The sequence below is a fragment of the Diabrotica virgifera genome, chromosome 1 (assembly GCF_917563875.1).
Source record: "Diabrotica virgifera virgifera chromosome 1, PGI_DIABVI_V3a".
Classification (NCBI taxonomy): domain Eukaryota; kingdom Metazoa; phylum Arthropoda; class Insecta; order Coleoptera; family Chrysomelidae; genus Diabrotica; species Diabrotica virgifera.
In genome coordinates this window covers 301,718,264-301,740,392 of record NC_065443.1, presented here as the reverse complement: position 1 = coordinate 301,740,392, position 22,129 = coordinate 301,718,264, and the positions used below count along the sequence as shown (strand labels likewise).

Sequence of the window (22,129 nt, the reverse complement as noted above, 5' to 3'; positions counted from 1 at the left end):
GTGGTAGTAATGAACACAATTTTTCCAATTATTATGGGCACTAATTATCAGCATCCGGCTCGAAGGACCAAATGTATATTCCGTAAATTTGAAATAAATATTTATACGGTTTTCTGCAAACATCAGAACTGCTGGCCAAAAAGCTTAAATGTATGTCAAGACGCAACAAGATCAATGAAGATTATGTGGCGCAAAATAGTTGAGGAATGAAAAACAGGACCAGGCAGGAATGAATCCAAAATAGCTAAAGACAAGTTTCCTAGACTATTAAAGAAACTGGTTAATACAGGGAAAAATGCCAAATTAGAGTTTAAAAAATATTTTTCATTTCAACAATATATTTTTCCAATAAAACAAACTTTATATTTATTTGTGTATGTTACTTTACACCTTAGACACTTTTTACCTGTTTCTATTGACCCTACAAATGTACGAATAGGAACACAATAATTTTTAATACAGGTGTTCCCATTCACCCCACTTGGTGGGGTGATTAGTGGTTTTTTGTGATTAAAGTATTGACTTTTTAAGTTATTAACATCTAAATATCAAAAGAGGAAGGTAAGACCCAAATAACAATGCATAAGTTTTATGTTTGCAATATGTGTTAGTGACATTTTTTTCAGTTGAAAGTTGAAAGTTGAATCCCATTTTACGGTATATAAAATTACGCAAACTATATCTTCTTTGGGTGCTGTCTTTTTAGCGAAGGTTGGCGATGACTTACAAGAAGTGACAGTTCCACAGGAAGTTGAAAAATTAGCCTGTCATATTTAAAGACTATGGTGTAGAGCTAGTTAAAATAAGAAATGATGTAATAACACTCACTCCATTGTGATAATAATCATTTAAAACCAAATATAAACAAATTTAAATGATTATTTTCACAATGAAGTGAGTGTTGTTACATCATTTCTTATTTTACCTAGCTGTACACCGTAGTCTTTAAATATGACAGGCTAATTTTTCAACTTCCTGTGGAACTGTCACTTCTGTCATGTCATCGTTCAGGACTCCCCATCCATTTCATTGTCACTTGCTGCCATACTGTCATCATTTGAACTAGTCAAACCATAGCTCAGATGTTACCTGGAGCGTAGTAATGGAATATTTTAAACATCCATAATCCATACTTAAGTTCACATTTTTAACCGATGTTTCCTTGACGGATTACTTGTAAAGGGTTTTTACCCACATATTTTTGTATTACTATATCTTGGTGGTTACCATGTAAATTTCACGTGAGTATAACCTACAACTTTTCTTAATCGTAGTCAAAATTTCAAAATCTCTGCATTATTTTACTAGGTTATATTCATTTTAGGTAAGCACTGATGATGATTGGTCAACCAATCGAAAACTAGTTCTGTGATGTAGCCCTTTTTAGGGATTTTAAATATATACGTTTTATAAAGGATTTTATTGTTTTTTGTATTACATGGTATACAGCCAACTACAGGAAAACTTTTTCCTTGTGGATTTAGAAGAATAGCTTTAGGATGGGCAGCGTATGGCAAACTAAGAGACGTGTTCAAGGAAAACGTCCCAATAAAGCTAAAAAGAAAAGCATTTAACCAGTGCGTACTTCCGGTGTTCATTCATGGAGCTGAAATACTGACATTGACTAAGGCATCAATAAGAAAACTACAAGTAGCACAACGAAAAATGGAAAGATCCATGCTTGGCCTAACTTTGAGAGACAGAATACGGAATTATGAGATACGGCGAAGAAGTGTAGTGGAAGACATCATAAAACGCATTACGAAGTTGAAATGGAAATGGTCAGGATACGTCGCAAGACAAAGAGACAACAGATGGACAAAGAAAATTTTAGAGTGGCGGCCAGAAGACCACCTACCAGATGGACGTATGACATTAAAAGAACAGCGACAAACTGGATTGCAGCTGCGCAGGACAGAGAAGAGTGTAGACATCTTGAGGAGGCCTATTTCCGACAGTGGACAAATTTGGCTGTGTGATGATGATTATTATAGTACGTTCTTTAAAGGTAAAATATTGCAAAACCTCTAAATTTTAAAGAACCGATTGGATTGACATGAAATTTGACATACACATAGCTAACAAGTTAAAGAAAAAAAAAATGATATTGCGCCAATGTGTACTTTTGCCCTAGGGGTGAGTTTCATCCCCTTTTGAGGGTGAAAAATATATGTTCGAAATAAGTCCGTAAATAGATAAAAGGACTAATTCTAAGCAACTTTTGTTCTATAAAGTTTTTTCAACAAGTTAATACTTTTCGTTATGTTAATTTTTGTACAAAATAACCACGTTTTCATACGGTTTTTCGCAAATAACTCAAAAAGTATTTGGTCGAAAAAAAATTCTTATCAAAAATATAGCACGTAAAAAAGTGAAAAACATGGTGTATATATTAGCAGTGAAGCAGAGTTGTAGCTAATGAAAAATAGGTTCATATTCGTCAAATTCCAAATCAAATATTTAACGTGCCATAACCCAAAGACGAAGTACTTATTTGGGGAAAACTCATTTTAACTTTTTTAAAGCGTTTTAAAAAAATGCTTATTTTTGTTTTTTAAAAAAATTTTTTAGCATCAAAAGTAAACAAGTTACGCTCAAAATAAAGTTGGTCCCTTTTTTTGGTAAGAAATCGGGAAAATCACCCCCTAATTAGCACTTCGAATGAACTTAATTGTTACCACTTCACAAGTTTTTTACTCGCGTATGCATTGATCATATGATCTGTAAGTTTCATCGGTTCAAAGTGCTTATTTTTGAAAGAGCTGTAGTTAAAAGGGCTTGAACGACTCACTTATCACGAGTGTATGCAAATTTAGAAACACCGAATCTTAACCAATTTTTGTCTTACAGAAAAAAAAAGAATACAAAATATTCAGAAAAGTAAAGCCGACTTTTTTTATTGTTTAAGATTTTTGATATCTCTAACAATTATTTTTAAGTTATTTTGAAAAAAAAAGCACTTTTTCAAAATTAAAATTTTTAAAAATTTTACTTTAAAACCAATTTTTTTTCAAAAAAAAGCACTTTGAATCGATGAAACGTACAGATCATATAAACACAACATAAGTAAAGTAACTTGTGAAGTGGTAACGATTAATTTTATTTAAGTTGCTAATTGGGGGTGATCTTCCCGATTTTTTTTTACCAAAACAAAAGGGACCAACTTTATTTTGAGCGTAGCTTGCTTACATTTGATGCTTGAATTTTTTTATAAAAAAAGAAATAAAGCTTTTTTAAACACTTTAAAAAAGTTTAAATGTTTTTTCCCCAAGAATGCTTCATTATTTAGATATTTCACATTGAATTATTTTATTTGGAATTTTTCGCATATGAACCTATTTTTCATTAGCTATAACTCTGCTTTTGCTAGGTATAGAGACCTAATATATACACCGTTTTTTTTTCAGTTTTTTATAGGCTATTGTTTTGCTAAGAATATTTTTTTCGACAAAATGCTTACGTTTTGAGTTATTTGCGAAAACCGTCTAAAAACGTGGTTATTTTGTTCAAAAATGAACATATTCACTTGCAAATAACTCAAAAGGTATTGATTTGGCGAAAAACTATATAGAACAAAAGTTGCTTAAAATTAGTCAGTTTATCCATTTCGGGACTTGCACTTTTTTTCTTTGACATGTTAGCTATACGTACGCCAAATTTCATGCCAATCCAAGCGGTTCTTTAAAATTTACAGCAAAAACCGTGAAAGAATGTACCTACTATTATTGATAGTAACATATCTTAAGTATAATAAAATGCGATACTTACTTTAATTCGTATACTAAATGCCCGATTATTCTAGATCCAGAAGCAGCCAAAGGATGACCTAGGGCAATAGCCCCACCATTAACGTTCAATTTATTCATATCCAGTTTTAAATCTTTGGCACAAGCCAAAGTTTGGGCACCAAAAGCTTCATTGATCTAAAAAAAATGCTAATAAGATATCTGGCTGGTTTCTAACTAACAAAACAGTTAGTCCAGTCGGGATAGCATTTGACCTTACATGGCGAGCTACCCGAATTTTTTTTCTAATCTGAATTTCGCCGTTGCACTGCCGCCATCTTGATTTTAAACGTAAACCGTTGTTGCTCAATATCTCTGCCATATTCAACTTTTCGACAAAAACGGTAGGAACTGAAACTGTTGCAAATGCGATTCCGTACAATTTCTTTTTTAACATTTCTTTACAATATAACGTATTTGCATCAATTTGAGCCCTTGCGATTTTTGACGAAAAGTTGAAAGTGAAGATATTGAGCAAAAACGGCTCTTTACAATGGTCCTTTAACCCAATGCATAATTTTTTTGAAAAAGACCGGCAAAAAAATCAATTTATTTTTAATGTAAAAGGTGATCCTAGCGCGCAGGTCAGCCCAACTATTACTTGTATTTATCCGATCACTGAAATAATCGTCACGAAACTGTCACTGGGAGATCATAATTTTTGTTGAAATATTTGCAAGGACGATGCGATGTACGATAATTTTTTTGTTGGAGCGTAGTTTGTTTACTGCGCAGGAGTAAACAAGGAAAAGATAAGTCGTAAGTGATACTTAAGTAGAAAAAGATTATATTTTATACTTGAATAAGTAAGTGTTATAGCTTACAATCCCATGTAAATGATAAATATCAATAAAACGATTTTTTTTTGTTTCACATTATTTTCAATTCTCGATTACATTCGAGTGTGAAAAATTATAGTAAAATAAAGTACAACGCCGCTTGAATTATCTCGAGTGTGCACAATTTGGCAAGTTTAGCGCACTCGATTCGAATTAAGATGGTGGCTAAGGCAACGACGGAATTAAGTCGCGATTTTAAATTTACACCAGTATTAGATCCCTCTAAAGAATAATAAAATTTCGGGTAGGCCGCCATGCAATGTTAGTCCTTTAATCTACGGCTGTCTAATCTAATCTAGTCCTGTAATCTAAGGCTTTCCTTCTTCTTCTTCTTAAGGTGCCTATCCGTTCCGGATGTTGGCGACCAGCATGGCTATCCTAACTTTGCTTGCTGCTATTCTGAATAGTCCGGTTGTCGATGTATTAAACCACTTTCTCAGGTTTTGAAGCCAAGATATTCTTCTTCTCCCTGGTCCTCTCTTTCCAAATACCTTGCCTTGAAGAATGAGTTGCAACAAGCCATATCTCTGTTCATTCCTCATAACATGGCCAAGATATTCTAGTTTGCGCTCTTTGATTATGTTAATAATCTCGCATTCCTTGCCTATTCTACGTAGAACCTCAATATTAGTCACACGATCCACCCACGAAATTCTCAAAATGCGCCTGTAACACCACATCTCAAATGCCTCGAGTTTTCTCAAAGAAGCCTCGGAAAGTGTCCAGGCCTCTACTCCGTATAATAACGTAGAAAATACATAGCATCTGATGATAGAGATTTTGGTAGCAAGAGGTAAATCGTGGCTTCTGAAAAGAGACTTCATCATTATGAACGCTGATCTCGCTTTTCCTATGCGTTGTTTTATTTCACTTGAGTGGTCCCACTGGCTGTTTATGTTGGTACCAAGGTATGCGTAGCTGTCGACCCTGTCAATTAGTTGTTGGTTAACCAAAAGCTGTGTATTTAATATTTCGCGCTTACTGACTACCATATACTTTGTTTTTTTCGTATTGAGATCAAGTCCGTATTCTCTACTTATATCTGATATGCGCGACATTATTCTTTGCAAACCATCTAGACTGTCTGCAAAAACTACAGCGTCGTCGGCATATCTAATGTTGTTCAGACGCACTCCGTTGACTAATACGCCTTCCTGTAGTTCTCCCAGCGCTTGCTCGAAGATACATTCAGAGTATATATTAAACAGCACCGGGGACAGGATGCATCCTTGCCTCACTCCTCTATCTATGGAGACTGCCTCTGTTAATTGGTCTTCCACTTTAATATTGGCAGTTTGGTTGTAATACAAATTATATATGATTCTCAAGTCTCTATCATCTACTCCCGCTTCTTTCAAGATGTTTATGAGTTTATCATGTTTTACTCTATCAAACGCCTTTTTGTAGTCGATAAAACAAATATACACTTCACAGTCAACATCCCTGCATCTTACTTCTATCAATGGCTTTCCTTACTTCTATCAAATCAATGTCGTCCAAAGTTTTTCCGGTGGCCTTGAGAATGTTTCTGATTGCTGGAGCTGGTCCGAATCCCATGATGGAAGGATCTACACCGACCACTGAGTGAGCAACGATCCTGGCTAGTGGTTTGAGGTTATGTTTGGATGAGGCAGCTTCACTTGCTACGACAACAGCGCCTGCACCATCACTGATACCCTAAAAACGTAAAATAAATTTATCAATAAGCAATTGGACTTCGTAACTCCTAGGTTTTCATCCAACGTGACCGGAAGTAGAATTTGAAGTCGATATTTGAACTCTTCGTGTAACTTTGTATCGATTGGTATACGATTTCACTAATTTTGAGTCATTTTTACCAAACTTCCGGTCATAACTTTTTAACCGGAAATGACATCAAAATCGGAACTAAATATTCGAGCTCGTTTTTTCAATACGCGATCGTTGATATATCACATGGACAGAACACGTCACAAACAAAGAGGTTCTGAAACAGATGAATAAAGAAATGGAAGTCTTAAATACAATCAAAACCAGAAAATTGGAATATCTCGGACATATTACACGTGGAGAGAGATACAACTTGTTCCAACTCATTATGCAGGGAAAGATTCAAGGAAAAAAAGCATAGGGAGACGCATAATATCGTGGCTGCGCAACCTGAGAGAATGGTACGGATGTACATCAAACTAACTTTTCACAGCAGCCGTCTGCAAAGTCCGAATAGCTATTATGATTGCCGACCTCCGTCGCGGAGATGGCACTTGAAGGAGAAGAAGATATATCACATGTACTATTTATGTGGCACATGGCACATTATAATGCCACATTATTTGGCGACTATAATGTGGCACTTCCGATTACACCTTTTTAACTGGAAGTAATATAAAAACCGGAAGTATATATTTATTCTCGTCTTGTTAAGGCGCGTCGAGTAATATATCGCTTATACTATTCCTTCGACTTTAAAACATGACTTCCAGTTGCAACTCTGCAACCGGAAGTCCGACGTTAAATTTCTCCCTTTAATAACAACCATGAGTTATAAACCCTTACAGGACGCCTCATTTGTCATTCTATTAGTTCTAATAACATAGGAGTGTATTCGCGGACAGACAGGGATGAAATTGGAAGTATATATTTGCTTTTGGCTTGCTAAGACTCGTCCAGTAATATATCGCTAGTACTATTTCGTCGACTTTAAAGCAGTAGTTCCGATTGCAACTCTAAACCGGAAGTCCGAGGTCAAATGTTTCACCTCTAATATTATCTTTGGGTTATAAGCTCTCATTCGACACCTCATTTGTCATTCTATCTGTTTTAATAACGGAGGAGTTATATTCGTGAACAAAGAGACGGATGGACAGATAGGCATGAAACTGGAAGTACAGTATCCGCCAAAATAAACAGCACCGAATATAAAAAAATATATTTATGAATTAATTTTTATAATAAATATGTTTAAAATGTGCACCATTGCGTTTCAAACAAGCTTCATAAAGTTTTTGAAGATCATTTAAACATATTTAAGAAAAGTGGTTCTGCTGCAAAAGTTACTATTCTTTGCCATGGTTATCCAACAGTTTCTGCCGGATTATCAGAGCGAAATATGAAATTCTTCATCATACTAGAATTCACCATTACAGAATGATATGTATACTTGCTGTTTCTCTAAAATTATTGAATTGGTGGTATACAAACAGTTAATTGAATACTTAGACCACAATAAAATAATTACTCAATCCCAACATGGTTTTCGCCAGAACTATTCAATCGAAACTGCTTCAATTGAGCTTGTACAATATGTCCATGAAAATATTGATCAGAACAACTACTTAGTGGGCATATTTTTCGACCTAACCCGTGCATTTGACACGATTAACCATAACTACTTATCAATAAAACTTGAAGCAATGGGTATTCGAGGTCCAATTCAATCTTGGATTAACTCATATATGTCTGGCAGAACACTCAAAGTGCAGGTTGATGATGAGTTGTCTGATGAGTTTAGTACTCCTATTGGAACTCCGCAAGGTGGAGTATTAGGACCACTTTTATATCTCCTCTACATAAATGACCTACCTTTAAGTATAACAAATGGACGTGTTTTTATATATGCAGACGAAACAACAATTGTAATTGTAGCTGATAGTTTAGACAAGTTGCATAAGAAAATACAAATAACCATGAATGAATTCATTCATTGGTGTCAAATAAATCACCTTCTCATCAATGAAAATAAGACCATTTTTATCCAATTCACATCTCCACTTAAGGAAGGTGACAATATAACCTTAACATTAAATAATTGCAAATTTGAGACTGTCGAACACACTAAATTCCTTGGAATGGAATTAGATTCCAAATTAAATTTTAATCATCAAATTGACTCTTTGTAAAAAACTAAATAAACTCTACTTTGCTTTCAATAGTTTGAAATCAATTTTTTATCAATCTTACCTACTTAACTTGTACTATGCATTTGTATACTCCGCCATCAGCTGCAATATAATTTTGTGGGGCAGAGCTACGGAAATTGGGAGAATATTCGTCCTTCAAAAGCGATTCATTCGCCTAATTTTTAACTTAGATTACAACGAATCTTGTAGAGATACATTTAAAAAGAATAATATTATGACCTCCACATGCATCTATCTTTTCAAACTATTAACCTACACTTTTCTTAATAAGAATAAGTTTCAAATAAATAGTGATGTCCACAATTACCACACAAGAAATAAAAGTGATATCCATTTAAACAAATTCAACCGATTTCAACTAAAAAAGTCTCCAATGTATGCCGGAGGACAATTTTTTAATTTGCTACCAAATTCAATAAAAGAAATATTGCATTTTAACAAGTTCAAAACCAGGTTAAAGTTGTTTTTAACTGAACATTGTTTTTATTCTCTAGACGAATTCATTGGCTGGAACAATAGCTAGCAACTGATTCCGATATTTTTATACTTTTAACAATATTTTATCAGTCTCGTAATCTTGTTCTCTACTAAATGTTTGTTACCATTAATGTTTTTGATAAGATAACTTTAGTTTACTTTAGTGTAGTATTTTTTAATAACCTACTTATTGTACTATAAGTATACCATGTTTGTGACTTGTCTTATGTCATGTAAATGATACAAAAAGATCAATAAATTTATCTATCTATCTATCTACTCCAAATGTAGGCATCAGGTGATGTTAAATTCAGTGAATGAGGTGGATACTCGAAATCTGTGCGACGGGAAATTATTCTGTTACCAAAATGTTCACAGAGCAAATTTATGGAGCATTTAAACATGAGTCATTATTCCGTCCAACTCCGTATGAGCGGAAACAATGTTCTACTAAAAAAATTTTTCTTCGGTAGAAAGAATCATAACGACAAAGATTTTAACCTACACGTAATGTCAAGTTGACAACTAATGACAAGTATACCAAATATGATAAATGTAACTTGCGTGCGTAATTTCACAGCCCTCTTAATTTCGGTACTATTTATTTTGGCGGATACCGTATATATTTGTGCTCGTCTTGCTAAGGAGCGTTGAATAATATATCGGTGGCACTATTTCGGCGTCTTTAAAACAGTACCTCTGGTTGCAACTGTAAAACGGGAAGTCCTAGGTCAAATTTCTCATCTTTAATACCATCCTTGGATTATAAGCTTGCATTTGATACCTCATTTGTCATTCTATCTGGTCTAATGATGGAGTTGTTGTGTTTACAAAATTTATGGGACAGGCAGGCATTGATAATTCAAGAATTTCACATTTTTTCAAAATGGGTGGAAACAATATTGACTATTGAATACGTTTATTATGTATAAGACATAATACGACCATTTGGAGAAATGATCAGAAATAACAAAGAAAAGATATTGTTACAATTTTGCACTTCAAACGATATGCCAATAACTAATACATTTTTTTGGCCCTAATCGAAAAAACTATACAGTACAACCGGCCGCAGGTTCTATTGTTTGTTTTTTAACCAAGACAAGTGATTCAAATTTACCGCGCCGTAATGCTTGCTTCTAATTGGTCTAACCGCAGGCAAGTTTACTCCAATAAATTATAAAATTTTGACACTATTGACATTTATGAAATTTTGGCACTTCTGTCATTTTATAGGTTAATTAAGTATATCGGCGATTTTTTGTGTTTTCTGCATTATTCCTTTAATTTTTAGATTTTTAATCTACTTTTATATAAAAACAGTTGTTTTTAGAACTCTTTGGCGATGTGTTAGTATAATATAATATGTATAGATTATCATCGAAAGCTGATATGATCAACAAAAAAAGAAGATGAATTTGGTGACTTTTCTAGTAACTTTCTTGGGTGTGAATCTGTCTTTTTAGTTTACTCCTCTTGGTTAAAAAATCAACTATAGTATTTGTTGACTAAAAGCCTTTTGACATTATCGAGATGGTAGCCATCTTAAGAGCTTTGATAAATTATAGAATCGACTACCGATATACCAACAGCAATAAATCCCAACACCCAAACTCAAAAAATAAAACTGAAAAGGAGAGTTAGACAAGGGGACAACATGTCACCAAAACTATTGAATGCCGTAATGCAGCATTCCAGATGTTAGAATGGGAAAACAGAGGTTTGAATTTCGATGACGAAAGACTGAACCACCTACGATTTGCAGATAACATAGTTCTAATAACCGACGACTTAAAGGAAGCCCACGAAATGCTGCAAGAACTACGAATTTTCCAAAAAGTAAGGTTGGAAATAAACTTTGGGAAAACTAAAATGACCAATTTAGTACCTAGCGGACCATTGCAACTAGAAAACAGGTATATCGAAACAGTTGACAAATACATCTATCTGGGGCACGAAATACAAATAGGTAGAAACAACCAAACATGCGAATTATCTAGAAGAATAGCTTTAGATTGGGCAGCCTATGGCAAACTAAGAGACATGTTCAAGGAAAACATTATTATTATTATTATTATTATCCAGATTTAGCCATACGGCTCACACTCCCTCTAAGGGGAAAATTGACTCATCCCAGATACCTACGGTATCAAAAGGATTGAGCTCTGGTGGGACTCTTTCCGTGTTTTCGAGCCCTAGGTGACTTGGTATGCAGGTGTATCTCCCAAAAATTTTCGTACACATCTGGCCGTTGCGAGTAGTACAGCTTTCTGCATGGTCTTGTAAAGATGTTCATTTAGACCCAGCCTTTTTATGCTTTCGAGGAGGTTCTTCGGAATGACTCCAGTAGTAGATATAACAATAGGTATCGTCTGGGTACTTTGCATTCTCCATTGCCTTCGTATTTGAATTTCTAGATCTCTGTACTTGGCGATCTTTTCAGTGAATTTACTACGTAGATTATTGTTGTTAGGTATCGCCACATCCATTAGTGTTGTTTGTCTTGTTAATTTATTAACTAGTACGAGATCTGGTCTATTATGTGCCACTGTTTGATCTGTGAGCACAGTGCGGTCCCAGTATAGCTTGTAGTTGCCATCCTCAAGCATACTCTCAGGGACGTATTGATAATACGGGAGATGGTCCGTTTGGAGAAGTCCCAGCTTGATAGCTATCTCTTGATGAAGGATTTTTCCCATTGCGTCATGCCGTTCCTTGTATTCAGTTGCAGCAAATGCCTGGCAGCCCCCTGTAAGATGTTGGATGGTTTCTTGGGCTTGACATCCATATCGGCATCTGTCGTTTTGAACCTGAGGGTCTTTGATGATATATTTCAGGTAGTTTCTGGTTGGTATAACCTGATCCTGAATGGCCAGTAATGAACCCTCCGTTTCAGGGAACATCTTTCCTGATGTCAACCAGTAGTTCGACGCTATCTTGTCGACATAATCTTGGCTGACCTCATTGGGATGTCGCCCGTGCAAAGGTTTACCCATCCAGGCGCGCACTTTTTCGTCCTTAGTAAGGTAGTTTATGCGCAGTTCTGCTTCCCTCAGTTTGATCGGTGTTGTGTCATCTACTGCGCAGATAGCGCGATGTAGAGTAGATGTCTCAGCCTGCATCTGAAAATAAGTTCTTAAATTAGCAATTTGTTTATCTAATTGCTCACCTATATCCATAAGTCCTCTTCCTCCCAAATACCGGGGTAATGTCGTTCGTTCTACTGCACTTTTAGGGTGGTGTTTTTGTGCCTTTGTGAGGTGTGTTCGTACTTTTCGCTGAAGATTTTCTATATCCGTTTTTGTCCACTTAACAATACCAAATGAATAGCTAAGCGCGGAACAAGCGTAGGTGTTTAGTGCCTTAAACAAATTTTTACTGTTAAGCTGTGAACGAAGCAGCTGTTTTACCCTTCTTATAAACTCAGTAGTTATCTCAGTTTTCATTTGCTTATGGTCAATTTTCCGCGCCTGCTTTACTCCAAGATATTTGTACATATCGTTGTCGCCCATGGCCTCGATGTTCTGGCCATTTTGCATATCGAATCCACCGGGCTGTACCTTTCCTCTGACTATATTCAAAACACGGCACTTGTCTAGACCGAACTGCATACTAATATCATTAGAAAATGTTTCTACAGTTTTTAGCATCTCTTCTAGGTGTTCTCGAGTGGAAGCCATTAATTTCAAATCATCCATATACAACAGATGATTGAGCTTCGCTACCACAGTATTATTGCTTTTAATGCTAAAACCTGAGTCAGTGGAGTTTAATAGCTGGGAAAGGGGGTTCAAAGCTAAACAGAACCACAATGGACTCAAAGAGTCTCCTTGAAATAGGCCCCGGTTGATTGCGATATTTTCGGTTTCGATATTGTTTTCACCAGGTATTTGGAGGTGAATTTTAGTCTTCCAATCTCTCATTATATGCCTTAAAAAGGTCACTATGTTATCATCTACTTTGTATATTTTCAATATATCTATTAGCCATTCATGCGGTACTGAATCAAAGGCCTTTTTATAGTCAATAAATGCAGTAAAAAGGTTCCTTTTTTTAGTGAATGCCTGGTTAGAAATGACTGAGTCGATGATAAGCTGTTCTTTGCAACCCATGGAACCCTTAGCGCATCCTTTCTGTTGAGGCTCTATGATATTGTTTAGAGCACAGTGTTGGTAGATACGCCGGGTTACACAGGATGTGACCAATTTATACAAAGTTGGAAGACAAGTAATTGGGCGGTACTTGGATGGATCTTGGGTGTTATTTTGATCCTTGGGTATTAAATAAGTAGTTCCCTGAGTTAGAAATGATGGTAATTCCTGCGGATTAGAAATAACATGATTAATTAATGTTGATAAGCACTCATGAATACTCCAAAACTTTTTAAGCCAGAAGTTCTGAACTCCGTCTGGTCCAGGAGATTTCCAGTTATGAAGCTCTTTGATGACATTTGAGACTTCTTCAGTCGTGAATGGTTCGTAGTTAGGAGTGACGTAGTGGTGACAGTTGCGCGTCGTATCTTCTATCCAGCCAGCATTGTTGTTAAAAGCAGCTGGTGTGGAAAGTTGATTTCCCCAAAACTCATGAATTTCTTCTTGGCTTGGGTAAGACTTGTCGACACTTTCTATGGTGGAATTGAGTTTTCGGTAGAACGCCTTCTCAGAGTTCTCAAAAACACATTTTCGGTTGTTACTAACTTTATACCTTCTTAATCGTCCTGAATAGACGGAGAGTTTTTGTTTTAATGTATCCAGACACTGTTGGGCTGTGTTATTTTCTGGATCATATCTCGAGTGTCTTGCAGTGCTCCGCATTATTTCTTCAGCTCTTTTAATGACTTTTCTACTTGTAACACCTCTTATATATTCTGTGACTTGACCAATATCCCTACGCAGTAATTCAATTTTTCCGAGAAGTCTTTTTTCCCAGGGTGCAATTCTGTTACCAGTCCTTCCGTTATTAGTACCCCGTCGTGTTCTGATCTTAACGCCCATTACATTGGAAATTGCTGTAGCTGCACAGTAGATTAGCATATGCAGATATTCCAATGTGTGGGCTTCTACGACATAATTGGGTAGGACTTCAGTATTCACAATTTGTAACAGGGCACCTAGTTTCTTACAAGAGTTTATTCGTGGTAGCGGTGGTCTGCTAAGTGGATTTGTTCCATTAAACTCTTGTACGGCACGAGCCATTTCGTTCTCTAGACTATCGCGCAACTCGTTGTTTTCCTGCTGTGCATTGTCAGGTTGAGTTTCTGGTATGGGAATCTCAGGAATCTGCTCATCAAGGATTTCATTAGGGACTTGATCTAAAACTAGCTCTTGGTTATTAATCTCCCGTTCGACTTCGCTTTTGATCGTATTGCGTCTAGTCTCTGGGATAAGGTTGTTTCTTACGATTACCCGGTATTGATCTGATACTCTTTGCTCCGATACTTGAATATCTGGGTACTCCCTGCAAAATTCGGCATACAGCTGTTGTCTGTAGCCGATCGTTTCTTGACCGAGGTTTGTCACCTTATAATAGAGGCGCAAAATGCTTTCGTTAATGGACACAGTCCATTTCATGCGCTGCCTCGGTCGTCCCGCTTGAGTGAGCGCCGGCTGATGTTCCGGCGCAGCACCTTCAGCGAGTGGAGCTCTTGCTGTTGTTTGGCTCGCTTGTGGTTGTTGTTGTTGTTGTTGGGCTGTAGCTGTTTGTGTGACAGGGGCCCGCCTCCTCAACACCCTGCCACCGACGTCCCGCATGCTGTCACGTCCAGCGTCGGCTCCAGACGTGCCCTGGCGATCCCCAGGCAGCGGCCCTAAACATAAACTATTAGTCTCCATTCTCATGGGTGTGCATTTTATACCTACTGCCAGGTGTCAGTTTTTGTTCCACGGCAAGTATTCCTGCTACTCTCTGGGTATTGGCGCTACGAATACCCAGAAAGCATCCCCCATTCGCAGGGGGCCGCGCCTGATAGAAGAACTGACGTAAAACTCCCACAGGTTATTATTATTATTATCCCAGATTTAGCCATACGGCTCACACTCCCTCTAAGGGGAAAATTGACTCATCCCAGATACCTACGGTATCAAAAGGATTGAGCTCTGGTGGGACTCTTTCCGTGTTATCGAGCCCTAGGTGACTTGGAATGCAGGTGTATCTCCCAAAAATTTTCGTACACTTCTGGCCGTCGCGAGTAGTACAGCTTTCTGCATGGTCTTATAAAGATGTTCATTCAGACCCAGCTTTTTTATGCTTTCGAGGAGGGTCTTCGGAATGACTCCAGTAGTAGACATGATAATCGGTATCGTCTGGGTACTTTGCATTCTCCATTGCCTTCGTATTTGAATTTCCAGATCTCTGTACTTGGCGATCTTTTCAGTAAATTTACTACGGAGATTATTGTTGTTAGGTATCGCCACATCAATTAGTGTTGTTTGTTTTGTTAATTATTATTATTATTATTATTATTATAAATCAAATAAGGGCAGAGGAGCGAGCTCCTATTATGCCCAAAAACAAAGAGAAATATCATTTTACAACTAATACAAATTAAGAATAAAGTTAAAAATTAACAAACATCAAATAAAAATATTGAAACAATAAAACAATGTCGCCCTAAAACAATTCAATCCTGTAAAGCTCCCATAATGTTCAAAACAAAGAAAAATATCGTTATAAAACTAATAAAAATTTTAAAGATTACAATTTCAAACAAAATTTTGAAACAATAAATAATGCCGTCCTAAAATTATTTAGTCTTGCAAAGAAAATAAAGAATTATCAAGTCTATTTTTAAAAATGTTAACACTAGTTGCCGATATGGTGTCTTCATCTAAGTTATTCCAGATGTTAAATATTCTGTTTGGTAAAAAGTTCATTCTGGATCTTGTTGTCGTCTGTTCCCTCTTTAATTTATATCGATGACCTCTTAATCGTTCGTCTAGATTTAGCGTAAATATTGTGTTAAGGTTTCCAAAATTATATTTTAAAATACGGAAGGATATAATTAGGTCACCTCGAAGACGTCGATGTTCAAATGTTGTTAGATGAGCCAAGGATAGTCTGTCTTCATAATTAGGTCTTACACGGCTAAATGCCAGTCTTGTGGCTTTACGTTGAACATTTTCAAGTAAGACTTTATCACGGTTAAGATCTGGACTCCACACTGGTCCTGCAAACTCAAGAATAGGTCTGACGTATATAGAGTAAAGGTTACTCATTGAGGTTAGAGATATTCGTGTAAAACATTTGCGGATTAGAAACAGTTTAGAATTTGCACGTTTACACACGGACACTATATGGTCAGACCAATTTAAGTTACTGTTAACTATCACTCCAAGATCTTTGTGGGAGGTTACTGACTCTATGGGATGCCCATTAATAAAGTACGGTAGTAATGGGCTATTTTTGCCAATATGTAGTATGACGCATTTTTCAATATTCAGTGGAAGTAACCACTCTGAGGACCATTTGAATATTGCGTCAAGGTCGGTTTGAAGAACATGTTGGTCAATAACTGGATTCACATATAATTTAGTATCATCTGCGTAAATGGAAACCTTACTGGATACAACAAGAGGAAGATCACTAGTGTATATACAAAATAGTAGTGGTCCAAGTACTGATCCTTGTGGAACTCCACTCTTGACTGGTTTGTCCAGTGAATAAGCTTCCCCAACACGAACTCGGAAGTACCTGTCTGATAGAAAATTTTGAATCCAAAAGTTTAACTTTCCGCGGATACCATAGTGATCCAATTTAGCTAGTAATCGACGTTTGGGAACACGATCGAAAGCTTTGGAGAAATCTAAATAGACTACATCAACAGGATGTCGATTGTTTAAAGATGAAGACCAGTCACTTATACAATGAAGTAAGTTTGTGATCGTTGAACGACCCTTGATAAAACCGGTAAAAATAAAAGCATTTAACCAGTGTTTACTTCCGGCGCTCACTTATGTGTGTGTGTGGTTGGGATATTGACTGCGAAACCTAAGGCTTCATTCGCCTAATCATATTTACCTTTGATTCTTATAACAAAAAATAATATTTATTATCATTTTATATCAATAATAATAATGTTTTTAAACAATGTTCAGAATGGTAAAAATTCTACATTCTACAATTGGCAAACTTGCAAATCACATAATATTAATGTTCGTACACAGTTTTCTAATATTATCCAGTTTCATATCCAGTTCCGAATCCAGTGGTTATATTTCTCCCGTATTGTCCAGTGTCGCTTCCAGTGATTGAATTTTTTTCTTGGTTTTTTTTAAATATTTTTTTTATTATTATATTTTTTTGTTGTGCTCATAATTCTTTTTTTTTTATTTATTTATTGATTTTTTGGTCTTTTTTTTGTCTCTTTTTTTTATCTTTTTTAACCAATACTTTTTTTGTATTAAAATGATTTTTTATTTTATTTTTTGTTTACTTTTTTTTTTCTATCTTTTCCAATTATGTACAATTTTGGTATACATTTTCTTTATAAACTAATACTTCAAATTCTTATATTTAAACTGCTTATGTGTTGATATAACAACTTATAAACTTCTAAATTGTTAGACACTATTAATTCATAAAGATTGAATGGTTTTACTAAAAATTTCATTTTCATAATTAATTCCATAAACATATTGAGCTTTGTTCTATTTTTATTACAATTTAATATCATATGTTCTAGTGTGCTAGCTATATTCTCCACATTCGCAGTTTGGGGAATTTACCATTTTTAATTTGAATAAGTGTGAAGGTGCTAGTGAATGATTAAATCTGATTCTACAAATAATTCGAATTACATCTTTTTTTGCAATGCCATTAGAGAACCATGGTTTAGTAGGAATTTTCGGCTGAATACTTTTATAAAAAAAAGTCCTTTGGTGGAATGACTAATATATAGGGTGAGGCAGATAACTGGCCTATTAGAAATATTTAGAGAACTAAAGACAACAGAATCATGAAAATTGAAATGAAGGGGCTTTGAAGGGTGATCTATTTAATAAAAATATTTTCATCAATTTGCCACTTCCGGTTATACCGGAAGTTGCTTAAAACTTGGTTTTTTCAAATGGGACACCCTGTATATTTTTACATTTTTAGATTCTACTCGATGTCTTCTTTCATAAAATATGCGGTTTTGTAATGTTATACGGGGTAGTTTAAAAGCTGATTACGTTTTTTTATTAATTTCGTAGCAACTTTCACACCCTGTAGAATTGTAGTAGTTGGATATCAAAAACTCTATTTATGTCAAAATGATTTTTAATGTAGTCTACTATTATTAAAAATTATTAGTATAGCTAAATGTTAAATTTTAGTATACAGGGTTGATCGAAACTCGGAATGAGGATTTTCTGAATGTTCTTAAATGGAACACCCTGTATTTTAGTATTGCAATGGAAAGACATTTTATGGTACTTTTTTATTTCTTAAGCATTTCCTATACCTAAATGCTTTAATTTGTGCTTAATTGTTAATCGCGCCAAGAATGTTAACTACGTAGGTATTTTGATAGCTCAACCACTATTGACAATTTTAAAGATCAGTCCAGATTAATATGTATCTATTTCCGAAAAATTATTTGTGATTGAATATTTTCACGGCCAACCTAATAAAATTTCACGTATTTTTTGTTGAAATTAATGTTTGGCTTGAATCACCAATAACTCACAAATTAAAGCAGTTAGGTATAGGGAATGCTTAAGAAATAAAAAAGTAGCATAAAATATCATTTCATTACAATAATAAAATATAGGGTGTTCCATTTAAGAAAACTCAGAAAATACTCTTTCCGAGTTTCGACCAACCCTGTATAGTACAATTCAACATTTAGCTATACTAACAACTTTTAACAATAGTAGACCATATTAAAAATCATTTGAACATAAATAGAGTTTTTGATGTCAAACTACTACAATTCTACAGGGTGTGAATGTTGCTAGGAAATTAAGAAAAAAAGCCTAATTATCTTTTAAACTACCCTGTATAACATTACAAAACCTCATATTTTAAGAAAGAAGACATCTAGGAGAATCCAAAAATGTAAAAATATACAGGATGTTCCATTTAAAAAAACGAAGTTATAAGCCACTTCCGGTATAACCGGAAGTAGTAAATCGATGAAAATATTTTCATTAAAGAGATCACTCTTCAAAACCCCTTCATTCCAATTTTCATAATTTTGTTTCCTTTAGTTCTCGAGATATTTCTAATAGGCCTTTTATCTGCCTCACCCTGTATATATCCATCCATTCCTGCCTAATTATATTTTTGGAAATAGTATATAGGTCTTCTGGAATGAACTAATATTTTACAAAATTATCAGAATCTAATGCTTCCTTGGCGAGCATGTCTACTTTTTCATTATGGATAATCCCACAGTGAGCTTTAACCCAAACAAACAACTATTTTTCCTTCTTCGTGCAAGTTTTTACAATTAACTAAAATAATCAGTAAGAGATAATTAATATTACAATTAGTTGATATGTTTTTAAGTTTATCTAAAACACTTTTACAATCTGATATTATTAAAATTTTTTGCTTACTAAATAAACTATTTTTTATATATTTTAAGGCTTCTAATATACCCATTTGCTCAGCTGAATAACTTGAAAATTCACTCAGAAGTTTTTTGCCTCGAAATAGTTTTCTATAGGGTCCCAAAATGCAAAAGACGTTTTATCGTCTTTTTTAGATGCGTCTGTAAATACGATATGATGATTTTTAAAATAATTTTCTATGTGGCGCTCACTTATGGAACTGAAACATCGAAATTGACTAAAACATCAATAAGCAAATTACAAGTAGCACGAAAAATGGAAAGATCCATGCTTGGCCTGACTTTGAGAGACAGAATACGAAATGATGAGATACGGCGAAGAACTGGAGTGGAAGACATCATAAAACGCATTACGAAGTTGAAGTGGAAATGGTCAGGACACGTCGCAAGACAGAGAGAACAAATGGACAAAGAAGATTTTAGAGTGGTGGCCAAGGGCAGACAAGGGAAGTCGTAGAAGACCACCTACCAGATCGACGGACGACATTAAAAGAATAGCGACAAACTGGATTGCAACTGCACAAGACAGAGAAGAGTGGAGACATCTTGAAGAGGTCTATGTCCGACAGTGGACAAATTTGGCTGTGTGGTGATAATGATGATGAATACATTTTTTAAACACAAAAAAATCCAAATGTATACTAGTCACATGTCAAAAGTTGAAATGAGAGATCTATAATTTACAAGATACTATCATGGGTACTAACGGAACAGCAAAAGAGCAAGATACAGGCTATAGAGATGGAGGTTTTAAGAATAGTTAAAGGTGCTACTAAAATGGATAAAATGGAAAGAAACACCGAAATTAGGAACGGACTGAAAATACAATCCACATTGGTGTTTATAGAACAGAAACAGTTGAGTTGGTGGGGTCATTTACACCGAATGAAAATACCATGCCAATATTGCGTAACATCTCTAAATTGACTACACTTAATATCCAGATTTCAAACCAACATCTTTGGCATCAGTTTTTAATCTTTATCAACACTTCTGAGTAATTTTTGTAATAATGCAAAATAAAAGAACTATCATAATTTATTACTTACTGAAGCTGTTCCAGCTGTGACCAATCCGTCCTTTTTAAATATTGTGGGCAGTTTCTTTAACATATCCAGGGTAGTCCACGGTCTTGGATGCTCATCAACTTCAAAGTTGACCATCTCCTTTTTCTCCTTAATTGGAACGGGTACGATTTCATCTTTGAACTTTCCAGCATCTTGAGCTAGTAACACAAAATTAATATATTAGTTTTGTTGGCATGTTGATATAATTATAATATTATTTAAAACATGTTGATATAATATTATTTAAAAAGAAATTTAACAAATTCTTTAAAAACAACAACAAAATTTCAATATCTTGGACATGTGATGAGAGGAGAAAGATATATCTTGAGGCTCATAATTCAAGGAAAAATAGAGGGTAGGAGAAGCGTATGAAGGAGACGCGTTTCATAGTTGAAGAACCTTACAGAATGGTTTGGTTCCAGCTCAAGGCTACTGTTGAGAGCAGCTGGCTCGAAGGTCAGAATAGCCATGACGATTGCCAACCGTCGTCGCGGAGATGGCACTTAAAGAAGAAAAACAACTTCCGGAAAATGCTTCAACTTCAGCTTCTAAGACGCTATAGTAATCAGGAAGTTCGTTGCCTGATAAGCTGGAAGCTTGGCTGGTAGGAAGGGACCTTTTAGCTTGGGATATCTGCTGAGTACATGCCCTCATTATCAACGCCCTGGTGAGCTACCGATGACTTTTAGAAAAAATATATCTTACTGAGAGATAGTGTTGTTCAAGATTCTTCTCAGGATTTTCCCTTCTGCGGTCATAAAAACAAAGAAGAAATTGGAAAAACAAAGACGAGATTCGGTATAGAGAGATATATCGACAAATAAGATACGAGGTTAAGCGAGCAAAAGAGGACTGGATGGAACAAAGATGTCGTGAAATGGAAGAACTACAAAGAAAACATGACGAGTTTAATATACATAAAAAGCTTAAAGAAATTACCTACACTCAGAGAAAAAGAACTCCTCACTTTATGAGAAACTCCAAAGGTAAAATAATTCTCGACTTAAATGAAAAAAAGGAAGAATGGACTAACTATATAAAAGAGCTCTTCCTGGATACGAGGCCACCACTTAACACCACAAAGTATACGAATACTGGTCCAAGTATTTTAAAAGCGGAAGTAGAGAAAGCCATCAAACAGAGCAAAAATGGGAAATCTCCAGGCCCTGACCAAATACCATCAGACTGGCTCAAACTTCTGGATGACGACAATGTCTCACAACTAACAAACATTTATAACCATATATACGAGACTGGCATGATGCCACAGATATGGTTAGAGTCTACATTTATTCCACTCCCAAAAAAGCCTAATACATCATCATGTAAAGACTTTAGACTAATTAGTCTCATGAGCCACTCTCTCAAGCTACTTCTTAAGATAATTCTTAATAGAATCAAGCAGAAATGTGAAGAGACAATGGGAAACAAACAATTCGGTTTCAGAGAAGGATTGGGAACAAGGGAAGCTTTGTTCTCAATGTTAACATTACTTCAACGATCA

General features: G+C 35.3%; 1 protein-coding gene across 5 annotated transcripts in view; it reads right to left on the bottom strand.

Annotated features, from left to right (window-relative positions):
• The window catches only part of LOC114340791 (3-ketoacyl-CoA thiolase, mitochondrial), a 51,138-nt gene that overhangs the window by 1,069 nt on the left and 27,940 nt on the right, over positions 1 to 22,129 (bottom strand). For 3 of the 5 annotated variants that reach the window (XM_028291564.2, XM_028291563.2, XM_028291562.2), the window contains exons 5-7: positions 20,605 to 20,780; positions 6,101 to 6,301; positions 3,769 to 3,923 (exon numbers count right to left, since the gene is read on the bottom strand). In XM_028291564.2, the coding sequence (XP_028147365.1) occupies positions 3,769 to 3,923; positions 6,101 to 6,301; positions 20,605 to 20,780 (532 nt within the window). The remainder of the gene's footprint in view (positions 1 to 3,768; positions 3,924 to 6,100; positions 6,302 to 20,604; positions 20,781 to 22,129) is intronic. The other 2 variants (XM_028291566.2, XM_028291565.2) reach the window with 1 other exon arrangement.